The sequence below is a fragment of the Heterodontus francisci genome, chromosome 44 (genome assembly GCF_036365525.1).
Source record: "Heterodontus francisci isolate sHetFra1 chromosome 44, sHetFra1.hap1, whole genome shotgun sequence".
In the NCBI taxonomy this organism is placed as follows: domain Eukaryota; kingdom Metazoa; phylum Chordata; class Chondrichthyes; order Heterodontiformes; family Heterodontidae; genus Heterodontus; species Heterodontus francisci.
In genome coordinates, this window is record NC_090414.1 from 14,080,213 (window position 1) to 14,104,106 (window position 23,894).

Here is a 23,894-nt window from a genome sequence, read left to right on the forward strand (position 1 = left end):
CCTCACATTTATGTACATTATACTGCATTTGCCATGTATTTTCCCACTCACTCAACCTGTCCAAACCACACTGGAGCTTCTCTGCATCCTCCTCACAGCTCACACTCCCACCCAGCTATGTGTAGTCTGCAAACTTGGATATATTACATTTAATTCCCTCATCTATATCATTAATATATATTGTGAATAGCTGGGGTCCTAGCACTGATTCCTGTGGTACCCCACTAGTCACTGCCTGCCCCTCAGAAAAAGACCCGTTTAGTCCTACTCTTTGTTTCCTGTCTGCCAACCAGTTCTCTATCCATGTCAGTACCTTACCCCCAATCCCAGGTGCTTTAATTTTGCATGCTAATCTCTTATGTGGGACCTTAACAGAAGCCTTCTGAAAGTCCAAATACACCACATCCACTGGTTCCCCCTTATCTATTCTACTAGTTACATCCTCAAAGAATTCCAGTAGATTTGTCAAGCATGATTTCCCTTTCGTAAATTCATGTTGACTTTGTCCGATCCTGTCATTGTTTTCCAAGTGCTCTGCTATTTCATCTTTTATAATGGACTCTAGCATTTCCCCACTACTGATGTCAGGCTAACCGGTCTATAATTCCCTGTTTTTTTTCTCTCTACCTCCTTTTTTAAATAGTGGGGTTACATTAGCTACCCTCCAATCCATATGAACTGTTCCAGAGTCTATAGAATTTTGAAAAATGCATCTACTATTTCTAGGGCCACTTCCTTAAGTACTCTGGGATGTAGATTATCAGGCCCTGGGGATTTATCGGCCTTCAATCCTGTCAATTTCCCTAACATCATTTCCCTACTAATACGGATTTCATAGGGTCTAGTGAGAAGTAGGAACTCTATGTTCCCCAACATTTCTGGGAGGTAATTTGTGTCCTCCTTTGTGAAGACAGAACCAAAGTATGTATTTAATTGGTCTGCCATTTCTTTGTTCCCCATTATAAATTCCCCCGTTTCTGACATTTTTCTTCACTAATCTTTTTCTCTTCACGTATCTATAGAAGCTTTTACAGTCAGTTTTTATGTTCTCTGCAAGATTACTCTCATACTCTATGTTCCCCTTAATCAATCCCTTTGCCCTCCTTTGCTGAATTCTAAACTGCTCCCAATCCTCAGGTTTGCTGCTTGTTCTGGCCATTCTATATTTCTCCTGCTTGGATCGAATACTATCCCTAATTTCTTTTGTAAGCCACAGTTGAGCCACCCTTCCTGTTTTATTTTCACGCCAGACAAGAATGAACAATTGTTGTAATTCATCCATGCTCTCTTTAAATGCTAGCCATTGCCTATCCACTGTCAACCCTTTAAGTAACGTTCCCCAGTCTATCATAGCCAACTCGCGCCTCATACCTTCATAGTTTGATAATTCAGTATCCATTTTAAAGTCATTCATTCCTTATTTTTAAATGTGCTACTTGGTTTCATATTACTATTAATCATAAAATAGAAAAACCTGTGTCAATTTGGGAAGCAGAGGAGTAGGATTAGTTGGAGCAAAGCAGTTTCTGCAATACAGGCTGAGGAGTTGGGGGATGCTACAGCACCATCACTGGCAGAAGGGTATAATTACAGGGTGACAAGTTTACATAGGAAGCTGCCATTATAAATGTGGACATAGGAATTTATAACACAGTGCACATGGACATAAGATATTTAATATAGATATATATGATGTCAGGGATATCAGAAATGTCCTTTATTAACAGAAGTACTCACGGTTAAATCTGTGACTGCTCCTGAATTGTCTCCTTGCTTTAAACTTACCGCAGGTACTTCAGAACATTTCTGTCACACTTTCTTCACTTTTTCAGGCCACATTATGGTTAACGGACCGATGACTCCCATTCCGGTCAATGTGAAGCCCTCAACTGTGGACCCCATCATCCCTGAGCTTCCAATTGGTAAGTGCTTCATTGCTGGCTTCTCATGATTCCCTCTTGTATTATTTCTCTGCCTTCGTCTGGTTGTCTTGTCCTTTTCTCTTGTCAGGTCTTTCAATTCTTCTCAGAATCTTGTTTGAGAAAGCACAGCGACTTTGTAAGATTCTGGACAGCAGACCAGTGGTCCTATCTACCTTATCCTCGGGACCCTTACTGTCAGGAATCAATAGCCCTGAATCCTACTTACTGATTTAGGAATTTAACCATTCCCCCTTGTGCAACCTGCCGTAATTTTCCGTTCCCTCACCTATTCCAACACTGAAAAAGTTTTAACTGTAATTTGTGAATACTTCTGAGGCCCAAACCTTCCTGAATCTGATTTAAAAGAGGTTCCATCCACCAATCCCTCTCTTCCATTTTCCCTCTGTGCTGTTCCCAGATGTTGCAGTAATTTGTGGTTTGTCACACATGTGCAGTATGTGACCTGTAAGCGTTTGACTTCAGTATCTCCGTGTGTTTCATTCCCCTGGAATATAAAAGTCTAAATGTCCTAGCAGTTCCCGTCAGACTCAGCTGGTCAAATGGTTCGTGTGGCCAAGGTGGTGGACAACCTGGTCTCAACGGCTGGGAGGATACGAGTGGTGTCTTGTTTTGAGGCCTACTGAAAATGAAACAGAGGGTGGGATACCATGGAGCATACAGAGGGAGTTTTGAATGGCTGTCCAGATAACAAGAGGAGGTTCGGAAGAGGCACCATCTCTTCATTAAGGTTAAGGACAACATGGCAAAATATAGGGTAATTTTAACTGTTGCAGGAGAAATTGGTATAAAGCTTAAGGTGCTGCATGTAGTCAAAGATGATTAGCAAAAGAACCAGAGGCGAGATAGGGAGAAACATTTTTACGCAGAGTTGTTGTGATCTGTAATGGTGGTGGAAGCAAATTCAATAATAACTTTCAAAAAGGAATTGGATGAATACCGGAAGGGAACATTTTCTCGGACTATGGGCTAAGAACAGGCGGGGAGTGGGGCAAGCTCTTTCAAAGAGCCAGCACGTGCCGTGATGGGCCGGTTGGCCTGCTTCTGTGCCGTGTGGTTGTATGAAAGTGGGGAGCACTCTGTAGAATCCGCCCAGGACTGCTTCCTGGATCTGTGGGTTTCTAACCCAACAGGCATTTCTGGGAAGCAAGCTGAGACAAAGAACTGGGAAACAGTGATCACGTCATAGAGAGGCTCAGTGTGAGAATGGAAAAGGAAGTGAAGAGTTCAGGCTGCTGAACTGGAAAAAAGAGCACAGACATGAAGAACAGGATAGTTGGCAAACTAGATGAGCGATTGACAGGAACAGTCTTCAAATATAAGACGCATATCATACAAAACAAATGTATCCCTCGAAAACAAAAGAAATAGGTCCCAGGGATAAATAGAGATTAAAACTAAACTGAAAGGGTCGTACAAGATTAAAGCGAGGGCTAAGGAACTGTGAGAAATATAGAAATATAGTGGGGAAGTGATAGGGCAGAATGGAACAGCTAAAAGGAAACATAAAAAGAGGGTAGCAGATAGGAATAGGAGGAGACCATTCAGGCCCTCAAGTCTGTTTTGTCATTCAATGAGATCATGACTGATCTGTATATGAACTCCATCTACCCACATGGTTCCATAACCTTTAATACCCTTACCCAATCTCAGTTTTGAATGTTTTTAATTGCTAGGTGTGTGTGAGTTAGAATGGAATAATAACCCTGATTGTCTAACCCACCCTCCCTGTAGGTACACTCTCACTGGTGGAACCTGCCTTTTCGGCAGAAGTTTCACAGAAGGGCCACTGACCACATCATGATTTGATTTACCAGCCAATTGTAAAATTGTGATTCAGAGAGAATCATTTTCATTAAAAGAAATCCTTTTTGTTTGTTTGACTTACAGAATGATCATGCTGTTTATTCTAGTACTTACCTAATCCTTGTTTTACCAGATTAATAATGTTTTAAATCTGTTTCATGGGATGTGGGTGTCGCTGGCCAGGCCAGTATTTGTTGCCCATCCCTAATTGCCATTGAGAAGGTGGTGGTGAACTGCCTTCTTGAACCGCTGCAGTCCGTGTGGTGTGGGTACACCAGTGCTGTTAGGGAGGGACTTCCAGGATTTTGACCCAGCGACAGTGAAGGAACGGCAATATAGTTCCAAGTCAGGATGGTGTGTGGCTTGGAGGGGAACTTGCAGCTGGTGGTGTTCCCATGCGTCTGCTGCCCTTGTCCTTGTAGGTGGTAGAGGTCACAGGTTTGGAAGGTGCTGTTGAAGGAGGCATGGTGAGTTGCTGCAGTGCATCTTGTAGATGGTACACACTGCTGCTACTGTGCGTCGGTGGTGGAGCGAGTGAATGTTGAGGGTGGTGGATGGAGTGACTATCAAGTGGGCTGCTTTCTCCTCGATGGTGTTGAGCTTCCTGAGTGTTGTTGGAGCCACACTCATCCAGACAAGTGGTGTGAATTCCATCACATTCCTGACTTGTGCCTTGTAAATGGTGGACAGGCTTTGGGGAGTCAGGAGGTGAGTTACTCGCCACAGAATTCTTAGCCTCTGACCAGCTCTTGCAGCCACAGCATTTATGTGGCTGCTGCAGTTCAGTTTCTGGTCAATGGTAACCCGAGGATGTTGATAGTGGGGGATTCAGTGATGGTAATGCCATTGAACATCGAGGGGAGATGGTTAGATTCTCTCTTGTTGGAGATGGTCATTGCCTGGCACTTGTGTGGTGCGAATGTTACTTGCCACTTATCAGCCCAAGCCTGAATGTTGGCCAGGTCTTGCTGCATATGGACATGCACTGTTTCAGTATCTGAGGATCGTACAATCATTAGCGAACATCCCCATTTCTGACCTGATGTTGTGGGGGAAGGTCATTGATGAAGCAGCTGAAGATGGTTGGGCCTAGGACACTAACCTGAGGAATTTCTGCAGTGATATCCTGGGACTGAGATGATTGGCCTCTAACAGCCTCAACCATCTTCCTTTGTGTTAGGTATGACTCCAACCAGCGGAGAGTTTTCCCCTGATTCCCATTGATTTCAATTTTGCTTGGCCTCCTTGATGCCGTACTCAGTCAAATGCTGCCTTGATATCAAGGGCAATCACTTCCACCTGACCCCTGGAATTCGCCTCTTTTGTCCATGTTTGGACCAAGACTGTAAGGAGCTGGGTGGCCCTGGCAGAACCCCAACTGAGCATCAGTGAACAAGTTGTTGCTGTGTAAGTGCCTCATGATAGCACTGTTGACGACCCCTTTGCTGATGATCGAGAGTAGACTGAAGAGGCAGCAATTGGCTGGATTGGATTTGTCCTGCATTTTGTGAACAGGACATGCCTGGGCAATTTTCCACAGTGCCAGGTAGATTCCAGTGCTGTAGCTGTACTGGAACAGCTTGACTAGGGGTGCGGCTAGTTCTGGAGGACAAGTCTTCAGTACAACAGCCAGGATGTTGTCAGGACCCATAGCCTTTGCTATATCCAGTGCCTTCAGCCGTTTCTTGAGATCACATGGAGACCCGTTCCTTTGGAATGATTGTGCTTAAATTCTTACGTGGTCTCACCCCCTCCTCCAACCCTCAGAGATACCTGCGTTCTCCAAATTCTGGCCCCTTTGCACTGTGCCTTCAGCTGCCTTGGCCCTAACTTCTGGAACTCCCTCCCTAAACCTCTCTGACTGCCTGTCCTCCTTTAGGACACTCCTTAAAACCTATCTCTTTGACCTAGCTTTTGGCCCCCTGTCCTAATATCTCCTTATGTGGCTCAGTGCCACTCTTTATCTGATCACGTTCCTGGGAAATGCCTTGGGACATTTTACTATGTAAATGCAAGTTGTTGTGTCATGTGTCTGGTGCTTCTGTAGGAAGGGGTGGGTGCCACAGTACTTAGAAACATAAAAACATAGAAAATAGGAGCAGGAGTAGGCCATTTGGCCCTTCGAGCCTGCTCCGCCATTCATTGTGATCATGGCTGATCATCCAACTCAGTAACCTGTTCCGATAGAAACTAGTTACTGTACTCAACAACTGGACCAGAAATTGGTAGAGTTGTAAGTTCCACTCGCATTCCTGACTGGCGTTGGTGCCCTGGGTGGGAGTATATTCCCAGGCTCAATCAAATCTAGCCAGAGAACATCCCTCCTGGTTCACATTTCGTCCTGCCCTCCTGGTTTCCAGGGGCTAGCTGAGAGGTCTGATTGGGAATGGAGTTACACAGACCTCACATTTTTTTCACTTCCTTTCCCTGGAGAGACTAGAGAAACTGGGATTGTTCTCCTTCGAGTGGAAAAGGTTAAGAGGAGATTTGATGGAGGTGTTCAAAATCAAGAAGGGTTTCAATAGAGTACATAAGGAGAAACTGTTTCCACTGGCAGGAGAGTCGGTGCCCAGAGGGACACAGATTTAAGGTATTTCGCAAAAGAACCAGAGGCAAGATGAGGAGACATTTTTTATGTAGTGTGTTCTTAATATCTAGAACGCGCTGCCTGAAAGGGCGGTGGAAGCAGATTCAATGCTGACTTTCAAAAGGCTATTGGGTAAATATCTGAAAAATGAAAATTTACAGGGCTGTGGGGCCAGAGAAGGGGGAGTGGAACTAACTGGATAGCTCTTTCAAAGAGCCGGTACAGGCACGATGGGCCAAATGGCCTCCATCTGTGCTGTATCAGTCTTTGGTTGCAAACACCCTGAAGTAGAAAGCTGTGCTGCTCTGCTGTGCTCCTGGGATCCCAGGATGTGTTGTGAGACAACTCCTTGCCGAGGAGGATGATGAGCAATCCCCTGGGATTTCGATCCGTGAGACCGGGCATGCAAAGGGGATAAAAAGCTTTCTTCCCTCCCTCCACTGCAGTGGATCTGAGCAGCCACAGTCTGATGTTTCCTTTGAGGGAGAGAGCCAGCATTGTGTGGTTTGGTGACTTGCGGGGAAGGGAGGAAGCAACTAATGATCTCAGAATCATTGAATGATACAGCCTTCAGCCCATCGTGCCTGTGTTGGCCCTTTGAAAGAGCTGTCTGATTATTTCCACTCCTCCTGCTCTTTCCTCATAACACTCCAAATTTCTCCATTTCAAGTATTGGTCCAATTCCCTTGGATACTATTGTCAGGGTTCTCGCCTCTGAGTCAGAAGGTTGTGGGTTCAAGTCCCACTCCAGAGAGTTGTGCACAAAAACCTCAGCTGAAGCTCCAGTACTGAGGGAGCGCTGCACTGTCGGAGGTGCCGTCTTTCGGTTGCGGCATTAAACTGAGGCCCCGTTTGTCCTCTCGGGTGGACTTCAAAGATTCCGCAGCACTGTTGAAAGATGAGCAGGCGAGTTCTCCCCAGAGTCCTGGGCCAATATGTATCCCTCAGCCAACATCATTGAAACAGATAATTGGTCATTATCCCAAGGCTGTTTGTGGGAGCTTGCTGTGCAAAGATTAGCTGCATTACCACAGTGACCACGCTTCAAAAGTGCTTCATTGGCTATAAAGTGTTTTGTGATGTCCCAAGGGTCATGAAAGGCACTGTATAATTGCAAGCCTTTTCTTTCTTTCTATCGATTCCTTTCAGGCAGCAAATTCCAGATCACAACATCTCACTGTGGAGAAAAAGACATTCCAAATCTCCCCTGCACCCTCCCTCCCCCCTCAGTTCTTTTTGCCAATCACCTTAAATCTGTGTCCTCTGGTTACCGACCCTCCTGCCAGTGTACCATGTCTGTGTTTAACACCACAAACCATTGTATTGGATTTTTAGTGTTTCTGACACTTTCAATTTATCGTCCGTGTCAACATCTAATCCTCTGTCTAAGCCAAGCATTAAATGACTGAAATATGTATGCCAAAATCTCATTAACTCTTCCCAAATCGGGGCGTCCAATCCATTTGCAGGCCTCGTACAACCAATTACAACTAACCTCAAGGGTCCCTGGAGCCTCGTGGATTATAATATGAATAATACCATTTTGTTTGGGTACTGGAGCGTGTGTTACGTATTTGTTCATCTACAAGCTGCTCGCTCTCTTCAAATGGTTTTATTGATGGATACAGCTATAAAAGTTCACCGATTTAAAAATTACAGCCAATAGTTGCTAAGCATTTCGAGCACTCCCATAAGTATTGAGGAGTTTCACTCTTCGGATGGTAACTGGTCTTCCGAGTCCCACAAGGAAGCCCATCACATTCCTTTGGGACAATGTTTTAAAGGGGCTTCCAGGTTGGTTATGTGCTAATCGAGGGCTGCCAGCTCAGTGGGATCCTGCATGTCACGAGGCAGCAGCATGGACATAGAAACTGCTGGACAAGAGATGACCAAGGTCCGTCTAGTTCACGTCCTACCATCCTGGGGGTCGCGCGATACAAGGATAATGGAGATGTTGAACAATCACAACAATGAGACTCGATCAGAAATCAGAAGGGTCCCAGGGATGAGGAACCTCAGTTGTGTGGAGAGACTGGAGAAGCTGGGATTGCTCTCCTTAGAGCGGAGAAGGTTAAGGGGAGATTTAAGATCAGAGTTCATGAGGGAGAAACAGTTTCCACTGGCCGGAGGGTCAGTAAACGGGGACAGTGAAAAAAAGCTTTGGACGGGGGGGGTGAGGGAACAGGGGATGAGGTGAAATGTTTTTGCGCAGCGAGTTGTGATCTGGAACGTGCTGCCTGGAGGCAGATTCAGTAATAACTTTCAAAAGTGAATTGCATAAATATTTGAAAGGCTATGGGGAAAGAGAAGAGGCTCCGGGACCAGTGGTACCAAAGAGCTGGCACAGGCACGAGCTGAATGGCCTCCTTCTATACTGCTTCATTCTATGAGATGTGTGCTGTGCTCGGGGTCACAGATGTGGGGTGAACCTCAGGTGTCCCGCTAACTCTCTCAAGTGACTGGAGCTGCATTCTCGCAAGTCAGACTCTCACAGAAGCCCTGGGTCGAATTATAACCGTGTAAATCCGAGCGTAAGTGTATTCTGCAGGTGCGTCTCTCACACAGATTGTTTCATGTCTTTGCAAGGTGCTTTTTTTTTTACAAGTGGTACATTATACAGTGCAGAGAAGCAGGTTAATAAATCTGTCGACCAGGGGCAGCAAACAACCACAAATCCTGAACAGATTCTCTCCACATTCACTGACAGAATTCATGTTAAGAGTGCTGAAACTCAGGCCTGAAGCCCTGATTACCACTCTCCAAAGACATTTCAGGAATTTAACAGCCCCTTCATGAGATGCCGCAGGACAGGATTTGTACACAATCTCAGCAGCTCAGAGGAATAAAGTTTAACTGAAAATTGAGCTCATAGGTGAATTTGATTCTGCAATTTGTTCCTGACTCTGTTTATAAAGCGAACAGTTATTAGCTGTGAGTGCATCGCTCCTGGTACCTAACACGCTGCATCTGATGTTGGACTCACTCTTCCAGGTAGCTAACACACTGCCAGTCTCACCCTCCTGGTACCTAACACACTGCATCTCATGTCAGTCTCCCCGCTCCGTGTATCTGACACATTGCCTCTGATTCATTCTCAGCACACATGCATCGCTGGCATTGCCAGCACTTATTGCCCATCTCTAACTGTCCTATGTGACTTTCGAGGGCATTTAACAGTCAGGCACATCTGTGTGGGACTGATGTCACATATATCATGGAAGACAGGAATTGGGCCACACTGTGCTTTACCTCTCCGTATTGGTCATTTAGCCCTTCCATATCACTGAGTCCTGCGTTTGTACCCAAACATCCCCTTTGTGTGAATCCGTTGACCGGTGCAAAGTAGGGGCCACAGCTACTCTTGAGAACTTATGCAACAGTTGCTCCCTAATTCTTTAATAATTCACCAGCCTTGTTCCATGAGCTGTACAGGTATCCCATGAAATCGGTCTGGCCCTTGGGTTTTCAGTTCTGTTTGTGTCAATTCCTGAAGATTGCATCACATGCCCTCCCCATCTCACATCACCGCCCACCCCGACACTCCTGCCATTTGTTCATCCTTTGAGCACCCTGCTTTCCCACAGCCAATTGGAAAGGGAACAGGCTCTTTGTTAGCCAGTTGGATTAATCTTGACTGGCAATGACATCGCCTTTGTTTCTCATCTCCAATAACTTTATAATTGATAAACAAAAGTGTTCAAAGACAATGAAAAAATGTCAAAATTTTGTTTAATGGCTAAATAATTTTTCTCCTGGCAATGGCTGGAGATTAGTCTTCAAGTCCTGGAGACTCCAGGCCAATCGTAGAAGGTTGGCAGCCTTACGTGTTTCCTTTATGAGGGACCCAAATCAGAAATGTAGAATAGATTTATTGTGAAGGAACAAACAGACTGCGCTGAGCAGAGAACCCAGGCACACTTAATTTTCAAAGTAGGTAGAATGGTTTAGGATAGCATGCATGCTAGGAGTTGGCTTTGAATCCAGCCTAAACAGATATAAAATGGAAATATTTCCCAACTGACAGCTACAAGGGTGCGCTGTGCAAGGAGTTTCCGTTCCTACTTCATAAATCATTTACAGTAGCGAAATAAAAACGGAAAATGCAGGGAATACTCAGCAGGTCTGGCAGCATCTGTGGAGAGAGAAGCAGAGTTAACATTTCACGCCACTGTCCTTGACAAACATTGCCAGTTCTGAGTAATGGTGCCGTGAAATTATCATCGATTCTTGTACCTTGTGCACTGATGTCCTTTAGGGAAGGAAATCTGCCGTCCTTGCCTGGTCTGGCCTACATGTGGCTCCAGGCCCACAGCAATGTGGTTGACTCTTAACTGCCCTCTGAAATGGCCTAGACACTCAGTTGTCAAGGGCAATTAGGTTTGGGTAACAAATGCTGGCCTTGTCAGCGACGCCTACGTTCTCATGAAAGAAAAAAAAATCAGAGAAGCTGTATTAAACTTGTACAGGACCTTGGTTAGACCACAGTTGCGCAGTTGGTCACCATATTATGAAAAGAAAGTGGAGGCACTGGAGAGGGTGCTAAAAAGATTCACAAGGATGATACCACAACCGAGAGGTTGTAAGTGTCTGAAAAGACTGAACCAGCTGGTGCTCCATTCTCTAGAAGCCAGAAGGCTGTGAGGGGACCCAATCGAGGTCTTTAAAATTATGAAGGGATTTGATAGAGTGTACAAGGAGAAAATGTTTCAGTCTGTGGCAGAGTCCAAAGCTAAAGGCCATAAATCCGATAAGGAATTCAGGAGAAACTTCTTTACCCAGACAGTGAAGGGAATGTGGGACTTGCTACTACAGGGAGTAGATGAAGCAAATAGCATAGATGCATTGAAAGGGAAGCTAGATAAGCACATGAGGGAGAAAGGAATAGGAGGATATACTGATGGGGTTTGAAGAAGAGCAGTGGGAGGAGGCTTGTGTGGAGCAGAAACACTGGCAGGGCCGAATGGCTTGTTTGTGTGCTGTACATTCTGTGTAAATTCATGCAGTGCTCAGCACAGAATTGCCCCTGCATCAGTACCCTGAGAGGGTACGTCCCCTCGGGCAGCCTTGTGTGAAGGATTTTTCCTTCTCAACGGCTGCTTTTCTTCTGTCTGCTCTTAGACTGCTGTCGAAACTCATTGTCCTGTGAAACTTTGAAAAGTTGCTTTTTTTATTTGTTTGCTCCAGTAACTTAATAAACTGGAAGAAAATAAAATGATTTGATTCCGGCATGAAAATGTACTGAATGCAAGACATGCCATAGCACTGCTGAAATATTCAGCTACTTTGTCCTTAATATTACTTACCATTGAGAACCCTAACGTATTCAGTCCATGGTCAAATATTATTCAATTATCTTTAAGGATTGGGCTGGTATTTTGTTGAAGGACACGCTCCTGACTCAAACAGCTTGTGATCCTCTTCCTTCATTGGCACAAGAGTTGCACTTCCAAATTAATTTGAAATAATTTGAGGCTTTTCAATCGTGCACATCAGATTAACTCCCACTTTTAACCACAGCTGTGGGAGCAGAAATTGTAGATGCTCCAGTCTCCTGGAACTGCAAGGCTTGGCCATGAGCTTCCTCCATTCTCCTTAAATAATCCACTTGGGATCTACCGTTAATTCCAGTCTGAATTTAATGCACAATGCTGGGCCGATGGAGGGGCAGATCCCTTTGGTTCGCTGCAGGCATTGGGCGAGAACATGGGACTGTTTGGCATGGCAAAGAAACTTCATTCAGAAAAGAGTGAATGTGGTGGGGGGGGGTGGGGGAATTGAAAGGGTCGGGGTGGGGGCATCAAGATTTGAGCCGGTCCAGGGCAGGATATAATCCAGGCTGACGCTCATTGATTTACCCTTGTGTCACGAGGTCTGTTTATACCTCAGATTTCAGGGCCACCTGAGGGCTTTCAGTGCCATGCTCCATGACCTGGATTGTTCATACACTGCAGAGGATCAATTAATGTATTTAATCTACATGCACTGTCAATTTAGCTGCACTTCCCTTTCCTCAGTTCCAAGTACTGTAAAAGCCTCCCCGTTGCTTTCCTCAATTTCCAGTTCTGTAAAATCCTCTTCCCAGAGGGCATAGCTGAGGTATTAAATGAATACTTTGCATCTGTCTTCACCAAGGAAGATGATGCAACCCAGGGAATGTTGAAAAAGGGGGTAAGTCAGACACTAGAGGGGTTTAAAATTGATAAGGAGGAAGTATTAGATAGGCTGTCTGTACTTAAAGTGGATAAAGCACCAGGGCCGGATGAGATGCATCCAAGGATACTGAGGGAAGTGAGAGTGGAAATCACAGAGGCATTTGCCATAATTGTTCAGTCTTCCTTAGACTCGGGGGTCGGGCCAGAGGACTGGAGAATTGCAAACGTTAAACCCTTGTTCAAAAAAGGGTGTAAACATAAGCCCAGCAACTACGGGCCAGTCAATTTAACTTCAGTGGTGGGAAAACGTTGAGAAAAAATAATTCGGAACAAAATCAATAGTCACATGGACAAATGTGAGTTAATTAAGGAAAGCCAGCCTGGATTTCTTGAGGGAAAATCATGTTTAACTAACTTGCTGGAGTTTTTTGAGGAGGTAACAGAGAGGGTTGATGAGGGCAATGCTGTTGATGTGGTGTACATGGACTTTCAAAAGGCATTTGATATAGTGCCACACAACAGACTTGTGAGCAAACTTATAGCTCATGGAATAAAAGGGACAGTAGCAACATGGATATGAAATTGGCTGAGTGACAGGAAACAGAGAGTAGTAGTTAATGGATGTTTTTCGGTCTGGAGGAAGGTTTGTAGTGGTGTTCCCCAGAAGTCAGTGTTGGGACCCTTGCTTTTCCTGATATATATTAATGACCGAGACCTTGGTGTACAGGGCACAACTTCAAAGTTTGTAGATGATATGAAACTTAGAAGCATTGTGAACTGTGAGGAGGATAGTGTAGACCTTCAAAAGGGCATAGACAAGTTGGTGGAATGGGCAGACAGGTGGTAGATGAAGTTCAATGCAGAGAAATGTGAAGTGATTCATTTTGGTAGGAAGAACATGGAGAGACAATATAGAATAAAGGGGACAATTCGAAAGGAGGCGCAAGACCAGAGGGACCTGGGGGATATGTGCATAAGTCATTGAAGTTGGCAGGACAGGTTGAGAGAGTGGTTAATAAAGCATACAGTATCCTGGACTTTATTAATAGGGGCATAATGCAGCCCAGCCTCTACCAATCATGGATGAGCTGGACATACAGCCAACCAAATCGGAACTCAGTGATGCCATTGATTCTCTCGCCAGCGGAAAAGCCCCTGGGAAGGACAGCATTACCCCTGAAATAACCAAGAGTGCCAAGCCTGCTATACTCTCAGCACTACATGAACCGCTATGCCTGTGCTGGGACGAGGGAGCAGTACCTCAGGACATGCGCGATGCCAATATCATCATCCTCTATAAAAACAAAGGTGACCGCGGTGACTGCAACAACTACCGTGGAATCTCCCTGCTCAGCATAGTGGGGAAAGTCTTTGCTCGAGTCGCTCTAAACAGGCTCCAGAAGCTGGCCGAGCGTGTCTACCCTGAGGCACAGTGTGGCTTTCATGCAAAGCGATCGACCGTTGACATGCTTCGTCAGATACAGGAGAATTGCCGCGAACAACAGATGCCCCTCTACATTGCTTTCATTGATCTCACCAAAGCCTTTGACCTCGTCAGCAGACGTGGTCTCTTCAGACTACTAGAAAAGATTGGATGTCCACCAAAGCTACTGAGTATCATCACCTCATTCCATGACAGTGTGAAAGGCACAATTCAACATGGCGGCACCTCATCAGACCCTTTTCCTATCCTGAGTGGCGTGAAACAGGGCTGTGTTCTCGCACCCACACTTTTTGGGATTTTCTTCTCCCTGCTGCTTTCACATGCGTTCAAGCCTTCTGAAGAAGGAATTTTCCTCCACACAAGATCAGGGGGCAGGTTGTTCAACCTTGCCCATCTAAGAGCGAAGTCCAAAGTACGGAAAGTCCTCATCAAGGAACTCCTCTTTGCTGACGATGCTGCTTTAACATCTCACACTGAAGAGTGCCTGCAGAGTCTCATCGACAGGTTTGCGGCTGCCTGGAATGAATTTGGCCTAACCATCAGCCTCAAGAAAACGAACATCATGGGGCAGGACGTCAGAAATGCTCCATCCATCAATATTGGCGACCACGCTCTGGAAGTGGTTCAAGTGTTCACCTCCCTCGGCTCAACTATCACCAGTAACCTGTCTCTAGATGCAGAAATCAAAAAGCGCATGGGAAAGGCTTCCACTGCTATGTCCAGACTGGCCAAGAGAGTGTGGGAAAATGGCGCACTGACACGGAACACAAAAGTCCGAGTGTATCAAGCCTGTGTCCTCAGTACCTTGCTCTATGGCAACGAGGCTTGGACAACGTATGTCAGCCAAGAGCGACGTCTCAATTCATTCCATCTTCGCTGCCTCCGGAGAATACTTGGCATCAGGTGGCAGGACCGTATCTCCAACACAGAAGTCCTCGAGGCGGCCAACATCCCCAGCATATACACACTACTGAGTCAGCGGCGCTTGAGATGGCTTGGCCATGTGAGCCGCATGGAAGATGGCAGGATCCCCAAAGACACATTGTACAGCGAGCTCGCCACTGGTATCAGACCCACCGGCTGTCCATGTCTCCGCTTTAAAGACATCTGCAAACGCGACATGAAGTCCTGTGACATTGAGCACAAGTCGTGGGAGTTAGTTGCCAGCGTTCGCCAGAGCTGGCGGGCAGCCATAAAGACAGGGCTAAATTGTGGCAAGTCGAAGAGACTTAGCAGTTGGCAGGAAAAAAGACAAAAGCGCAAGGGGAGAGCCAACTGTGTAACAGCCCCGACAAACAAATTTTTCTGTAGCACCTGTGGAAGAGCCTGTCACTCTAGAATTGGCCTTTATAGCCACTCCAGGCGCTGCTCCACACCCTACTGACCACCTCCAGGCGCTTACCCATTGTTTCTCGAGATAAGGAGGCCAAAGAAGAGTGTAAGAGCAAGGAAGTTATGTTGAACTTGTATAAGACACTAGTTCGGCGTCAGCTGGAATATTCAGGGTGTCGCACTTGAGGGAAGACGTGAGGGTGTTGGAGAGAGTACAGAAAAGATTCATGAGAATGGTTCCAGGATGAGGAATTTCAGTTATGAAGATAGATTGGAGAAGTTAGGACTGTTTTCCTTGGAGAAGAGAAGGCTGAGAGGTGATTTGATAGAGGTATTCAAAATCATGAGAGGTCTGGACAGAGTAGATAGAGAGAAACTGTTCCCACTCGTGAAAGGATCGAGAACAAGAGGGCACAGATTTAAAGTATTTGGTAAGAGAAGCAAAAGTGACGGGAGGAAAAACTTTTTCACACAGTGAGTGGTTAAGGTCTGGAATGCGCTGCCCGAGGACGTGGTGGAGGCAGGTTCAATTGAAGCATTCAACGGGGAATTAGACAGTTATATGAAAAGGAAGAATGTGCAGGGTTACGGGGAGAAGGCAGGGGAATGGCACTGAGAGGATTGCTCTTTCAGAGAGCCAGTGCGGACAGATGGGGGGAATGGCCTCGTTCTGCGCTGTAGTTATTCTGTGATTCTGTAAATCCTCCCCCCATCACAATCCTCAATTTCCATTTCTGTAAATCCTCCCCATCACATTCCTCAATTTCCATTTCTGTAAATCCTCCCCATCACATTCCTCAATTTCCATTTCTGTAAATCCTCACCCATCACATTCCTCAATTTCCATTTCTGTAAATCCTCCCCCCATCACAATCCTCAATTTCCATTTCTGTAAATCCTCCCCCCATCACAATCCTCAATTTCCATTTCTGTAAATCCTCCCCATCACATTCCTCAATTTCCATTTCTGTAAATCCTCACCCATCACATTCCTCAATTTCCAGTTCTGTAAATCCTCCCCATCACATTCCTCAATTTCCATTTCTGTAAATCCTCACCCATCACATTCCTCAATTTTCATTTCTGTAAATCCTCACCCATCACATTCCTCAATTTTCATTTCTGTAAATCCTCCCCATCACATTCCTCAATTTACATTTCTGTAAATCCTCCCCATCACATTCCTCAATTTCCATTTCTGTAAATCCTCCCCATCACATTCCTCAATTTCCATTTCTGTAAATCCTCCCCATCACATTCCTCAATTTTCATTTCTGTAAATCCTCCCCATCACATTCCTCAATTTCCATTTCTGTAAATCCTCCCCATCACATTCCTCAATTTACATTTCTGTAAATCCTCCCCATCACATTCCTCAATTTACATTTCTGTAAATCCTCACCCATCACATTCCTCAATTTCCATTTCTGTTAATCCTCACCCCATCACATTCCTCAATTTACATTTCTGTAAATCCTCCCCATCACATTCCTCAATTTACATTTCTGTAAATCCTCCCCATCACATTCCTCAATTTCCATTTCTGTAAATCCTCCCCATCACATTCCTCAATTTCCATTTCTGTAAATCCTCCCCATCACTTTCCTCAATTTCCAGTTCTGTAAATCCTCCCCATCACATTTCTCAATTTCCAGTTCTATAAATCCTCCCCCCATCACATTCCTCAGTTTCCAGTTTTTCAACAAGTTTCAACTGTCAATCAGCAACAATGTATCTCTCGATCCTCAGTCTCTGAGTGGCTGTATCCCGGGCAACCAGAATGCACTGTTTGAATCATAGTCCCTGGAGCTTGCTGCCTTAAAGCAGTACTGATCCTGTTACAACCTTAAAGGCACACTGCATACTTCCCAGAAAAGAAAAAAAACTACAAGAGCATAACACCTCCGCCCCTGGCGGAATGAAACGCCATTCCTGAAATCTGTTTCATTAAAATACAACAAAATAAACGCTAACACATTTTTCCCGCATTTACAGATATACAATCTTCTAAAATGGTAAGGTTACAGCAACAAGTTCCAGCAGAACATTTGTGGCTTTAAATTTGCAAAAACGCTGTCCCAATTTAGCCATTTCAAATTGCCAAGGATTGTCTTCCAGTTGTTTCGTGTTTTCTTTCCAATGTCCCTATTGTACATCACCTCAGCCAGGTGAACTGCATAGCTAGGAGCACTGACCACTACTGCGTTCACTATTCTCTGAGAAGTTTCTCGACTACCCCTTAACCTGTGTGGCATCACTTGACACTGGAAAACCCTGTCCGTTGTAACAGAACCTGACTTTTTCTTACCCTGGAGTGTCAAAGGAATTTGACAGTATCCCTCCAACACATCTATCTCTTTTGCCCACTCTGTCCATACAGTACTTTAAATAGGAATTTGGGTAGGAGTCTGCCTTCTTTACCACAGTGACATTTCTAGAGTCTGTGCAAGTTTGAGGTGACCCACCAGGTTTAAACATCAAGACCATCTGCGAATTCCAGCTGTCTGGACTACGTTCAGCTAAGCTGCCCTTCAGCATGCATTGTACCTCTCCTCCTACACAAAATCCAGCCCAGAGTGGAGGATTCAGTGGGAGGGAGATCGGAGACAGAATGGGAGATTCACTATGAGGGTAATTGGAGACAGAGTGGAAGATTCAGTGGGGGAGAGATGGGAGGCAGAGTGGGGGATTCAATGGGACGATAATTGGAGACAGAGTGGAAGATTCAGTGGGGGAGAGATGGGAGGCAGAGTGGGGGATTCAAAGGGACTGTAATTGGAGACAGAGTGGGAGATTCACTGGGAGGGAGATTGGAGACAGCGGGTTTGGAGGCAGGGTGAGCATAAAATCGGGTGGGGTGGTGGTAGCGCACCGTCCAGCCTCTGCCAAAATTTAGTCTGGGGCGAGAAGGCCTGTGAAGGCCAATTACTGCCCTATCAGTCCACTCCCGATCATCAGCAATAACCTGCTCACTGATGCTCAGTTTGGGTTCTGCCAGCACCACTCAGCTCCTGACCTCATTACAGCCTTGGTCCAAACATGGACAAAAGAGCTGACCTCGAGGTGAGGTGAGAGTGACTGCCCTTGACATCAAGGCACCATTTGACCGAGTATGGTATCAAGGATCCCTCGCAAAACTGGAGTCATTGGGAATCGGGGTGGGGGGAAAACTCTCCACTGGTTGGAGTCATGCCGAGTACAAAAGAAGATGGTTATGGTTGTTGGAGGTCAGTTACCTCCGACCCAGGACATCAATGCAGGGGTTCCTCAGGGTAGTGTCCTAGGCCCAACCATCTTCAGCTGTTTCATCAATGACCTTCCTTCAATCATAAGGTCAGAAGTGGGGATGTTCGCTGATGATTGCACAATGATCAGCACCTTTCTCAACTCCTCAGATACTGAAGCAGTCCGTGTAGAAATGCAGCAAGACCTGGACAATATCCAGGCTTGGGCTGATAAGTAGCAAATAACATTTGCGTCACACAAGTGCCAGGCAATGACCATCTCCAACAAGAGAGAATCTAACCATCTCCCCTTGACGTTCAATGGCATTATCATCACTGAAACCCCCCACGATCAACATCCTGGGGGTCACCATTGACCAGAAACTGAGCTGGACCAGCTACATATATGCTGTGACTACAAGAGCAAGTCAGAGGCTTGGAATCCTGAGGCGAGTAACTCACCTCCTGATTCCCCAAAGTCTGTCCACTATCTACAAGGCACAAGTCAGGAGTGTGATGGAATACTCTCCACTTGCCTGGATGACTGCAGCTCTGACAACACTCAAGAAGATCGACACCGTCCAGAACAAAGCAGTCCGCTTGATTGGAACCCCATCCACAACCTTCAACGTTCACTCTCTCCACTACCGGCGCACAGTGGCAGCAGTGTGTACCATCTACAAGATGCACTGCAGCAACTCAACAAGGCTGCTTCGACAGCACCTTCCAAACCCGCAACCTGTACCACCTAGAAGGACAAGGGCAGCAGATGCATGGGAACACCACCACCTTCAAGTTCCCCTCCAAGCCACACACCATCCTGACTTGGAACTATATCGCTGTTCCTTCACTGTCACTGGGTCAAAATCTTGAAACTCCCTTACTCTCAGCATTGTACCCCAAGTACTGCAGCGGTTCACGAAGGCAGCTCACCACCACCTTCTCGAGGGCAATTAGGGATGGGCAATAAATGCTGCCATCGCCAGCAATGCCCACATCCCTGATCAAATTTTTAAAAACTGTGCGGTCTGCTTTCCGGCTCTGCGGGCAGATGGGCCCTCGTTCAAGGGCACTTAGTGTCTGAACGAGGGTCTCGGCATCAGGAAGTGGGGGGGGGGCGCCGGCTGAGGGCCAGTCCCTTGCTCTTATTGCCGATTCCCCACCCCCTTCTCTCCCGCGGGACCCCTCCCACCCTGACCTACCTGAGGCCTGGATCCAGCGATGCTCCTTGGCCTCCAGGGCAGTCACCTCCGGCAGCCTCTGCGGTGGCACTGCAGCTGCCGGTCTCTGATTGGCTGGCAGCTCTCCGAGGACAGGACTTCCTGCGACAGGGTCCTGAATCCTATGGAAGGCCCGCTACTGTCCAATTAAGTGCCTGATTGACGCTAAATTCGGCAGGCCTTCAGAAGAAGAGGCTTCGCGGGGATCTTGGCGTTGGTTCCCCCCAACAATGAGACCCCCACCGCCAGCATAAAATTCCTCCAGAGTGGGAGATACAGTGGGAAGGCGATCGGCGAAAGAGTGAGAGATTTACTGGGAGGAGGATCAGAGGCAGAGTGGGAGATTCACTGAGAAGGATATCGGAAGGAGTGCTAATTTCTTGGCTGCTGGTTCAGAGGACTGTTGCAGAGCTGGGAGGAGTGCAGTGTTCGAGCACGCAGTGCCTGACTACGGCTACATTCGGAACATATACAGTGTGTTACGACCGACTGCTCAAGACAAAGCTCCCAATCAAAATATATAATTCTGATTGCGGTGGGAGCAACGCACTGTCAAATCAGTCCCGACACTCCACAGATTTAATTAGAAAAACTAAATTCTTAAACACTACTAAGATTTAAAAAAAAACAACATTTAAAGTAGAAAAAGATTGCAGATTTACGCTCCTGCCGAAGTGGAATCTTCCAATGTGGAACAGTCCAAGATTGCGTGAAGTCCTCACAGCCAAGGGGGGAAAAGAAGGTTCTTCAATGTAGGACAGTCAGTAGTCTAGTTCAGCAGTTGAAGTGATGCTCTTCTCCTTTTCCAGCGATGAATTCAGCAATTACAATTCAGTAAGTTAAAGTAATTGGTTATTTTCTTTTAAGAAATTAATCTGGCTTGACTTATCAGAATTCTGAGTATAATAAGTAGGGTTTAAATAAACCAAGGGACAGGCTCCCTTTCCTTCAGTATATGCTGGCAGAACAGCTGTCTATGTGTGTTGGAACAAACCAGTTCGCCAGTTTTTCAAAAGGCAATCGGCAACATTGTGTCGCGTCTCCTCTCGATTTGTGTCGTTGTTGCCGGGTAACCAAAATGCACTTTCACTCAGTCTCTGGCGCTTGCTGCCTCAAAGCAGTACTGATTCTTTTACAGCTTAAAGGCACACTGTATACTTCCCGGAAAAGAAAAAAAAACTACAGGAACATAACAAGTGGGAAAGGAGCTGGATATGAAACGAGGAAAATAGAAATATACATATGTCAATGCAACTCATGAAAATGTTTGCGGGAATGTGTTTGTAGACAGTTATCAGGTTCAGATTCCTGACAAATACAATGATGGCCCTCCTAGGTTTATGAGGTGTACTTTGGTTTTCACTCAAGGGCACTTTACAGAGATGTGATAAAGAGTTACCTTCAAAGGATATTGTAAGTTTATAATTACAGACCCATTCTTTACTCGATTAATCCTCTTTCTTGTTCTATTGATTTTTAGTGGTTGCTTGCAGCTTTCAATGCATTCAGTAATGAGAATTAAGGTTTAATCCAGCGTAATGCCAGATAAAGAGGTTCTGTGTTAAGCAAGGCCTTCAAAGAGATTTCAACTCCCTACCAGCGAATAAAAAATCATTCATTCAAAATCTGCCCACTCAACGCTGTTTAGAATCTTCCATTTGTATTTTTTAATGGAACCGAGAATGAGACTTAACTCTTTCAGAGAGAACTCGATAACTCACTGGTAGATAACAGCTCATCAGAGAAAGGCAGAGGATTTTGAATTGGAAACGAGTGGAGATTTCTGAATAACGTGGATCAACCATGGTGTACCTCATTCTCACCGCTGAGTCAGAGGCTTAAGACCATAATCCAGGCTGACACTCCCAGTGCTGGTACTGAGGGAGTACTGCACTGTCACCGGTACCGTCTTTTGGATGAGACGTTAAACTGAGGCCCCATCTGCCCTCTCAGATGGATGTAAGAGATCCCACAGTCTCTATTGGAAGAAGAGCAGGGGAGTTCTCCCTGGTGTCCAGGCTAATAATTACCCGTCAACCGAGATTGTTTGGTCATTTATCACATTGCTGTTTGTGGGATCTGTTGTGTGCAATTGAACTGCTGAGTTTCCCATGTTGCTAGCAGACAGTTGTGTAGTAAGGGGAAACGGTAGCGTAGTGGTAATGTCACTGGACTAGCAAACCAGCGATCCAGGCTAATACTCTGGGGATACGGGTTCACATTCCACCATGGCAGCTGGTGGAATTTAAATTCAATTAATTAATACATTCAATTAATTAATTTTTTAAACTCTGGAATTGAAAGCTAGTCTCAGTAATGGCCACCATGAAACTACATTTGATTGTCATAAAAACCCATCTGGTTCATTCATGTCCTTTAGGGAAGGAAATCTGCCATCCTTACCCTGTCTGGCCGACATGTGACTCCAGACCCACAGCAATGTGGTTGAATCGTAACTCCCCTCTAAAATTCAGTTCTACAAAACCGCTACACAGAAGTTGAAAAGGAATAAAACCCGACAGAAATCCCCACATCGACCTCGGCACCGGAAACGACAACGGCAAACCCAGCCCTATCGACACTGCAAAGGTCCCCTTACTAACATATGGGGGCTTGTGCCAAAATTGGGAGAGCTGTCCCACAGACTAGTCAAGTAACAGCCTGACATAGTCACAGTCACGGCAACGTACTGTACATTCAATGTCCCAGACACCACCCTCACCATTCCTGGGTATTTCCTGTCCCAACGACAGGACAGACCCACCAAGGGTGGTGGCACAGTAGTATACAGTAGAGAGGGAGTTGCCCTGGGAGTCCTCAACATTGACTCTGGACCCCATGAAATCTCATGGCATCAAGTCAAACATGGGAACGGAAACCTCCTGCTGATTACCACCTACCGGCCTCCCTCAGCTGATGAATCAGTATTCCTCCATGTTGAACACCACCTGGAAGAAGCACTGAGGGTGACAAGGGCACAGAATGGACTCTGGGTGGGGGACTTCAATGTCGAAGAGTGGCTCAGTAGCATTACCACTGACCGAGCTGCCGAGTCCTGAAGGACAGATCTGCCAGACTGGGCCTGCGGCAGGAGATGAGGAAACTAACGAGGGAAAAGTTTACTCTACCTTGTCCTCAGCAATCTACCTGTTGCAGATGCATTTGTTCATGACAGTATTGCTAGGAGTGACCAGCGAACAATTCTTGTGAAAACAAATTCCCGTCTTCATATTGAGGATACCCTCCATCGTGTTATGTTATTAATTATTATTATGCAGATTATTATCTGAATGGCTATAAACTGAGAGAGGGGAATATGCAACGAGACCTGGGTGTTCTCATACACCAGTCGCTGAAGGTAAGCATGCAGGTATATATGGTATGTTGACCTTCATAGCAAGAGGATTCAAGTACAAGAGCAGGGAAGTCTTACTGCAATTATACAGGGCATTGGTGAGGCCATACCTGGAATATTGTGTGCAGTTTTGTTCTCCTTATCTGAGGAAGGATGTTCTTGCTATAGAGGGAATGCAGCGAAGGTTTACCAGACTGATTCCTGGGATGGCAGAACTGACGTATGAGGAGAGATTGAGTCGGTTAGGATTATATTCGGTGGAGTTCAGAAGAGAGTAGGGGATCTCATAGAAACCTATAAAATTCTAACAGGACTTGACAGGGTAGATGCAGGATGGTGGGGGAGTCCAGAACCAGGGGTCATAGTCTAAGGATATGGGGGAAACCTTTCAGGATTGAGATGAGGGGAAATCTTTTCACCCAGAGAGTGGTGAGCCTGTGGAATTCGCTACCACAGAAAGCAGTGGAGGCCAAAACATTGTATGAAGGAGTTAGATATAGCTCTTGGGGTGAAAGGCATCAAAGGACATGGCAGGAAAGCGGGAACAGATTACTGAGTTGGATGATGAGCCATGATCATAATGAATGGCAGAGCAGGCTTGAAGGGCCGAATGACCTACTCCTGCTCCTATTTTCTATGTGGCACTACCACTGTGTTAAATGGGATCGATTCAGAACAGATCTGGCGGCTCAAAACTGGGAATCCATGAGGCGCTGTGGACCATGAGCAGCAGCAGAATCGTATTCAACCATAATCTGTAATCTCGTGACCTGGTATATCCCTCACTCTGCTATTACCATCAAGCTACAGGATCAACCCTGGTTCAACAAGGAG

General features: G+C 45.8%; 1 protein-coding gene across 5 annotated transcripts in view; it reads left to right on the plus strand.

Moving 5' to 3' along the window:
• Positions 1 to 23,894, plus strand: part of LOC137355917 (pyruvate carboxylase, mitochondrial-like) — a 1,077,083-nt gene that overhangs the window by 722,165 nt on the left and 331,024 nt on the right. For all 5 annotated transcript variants that reach the window (XM_068021564.1, XM_068021567.1, XM_068021566.1 and 2 more), the window contains one exon: positions 1,833 to 1,922. In XM_068021564.1, the coding sequence (XP_067877665.1) occupies positions 1,833 to 1,922 (90 nt within the window). The remainder of the gene's footprint in view (positions 1 to 1,832; positions 1,923 to 23,894) is intronic.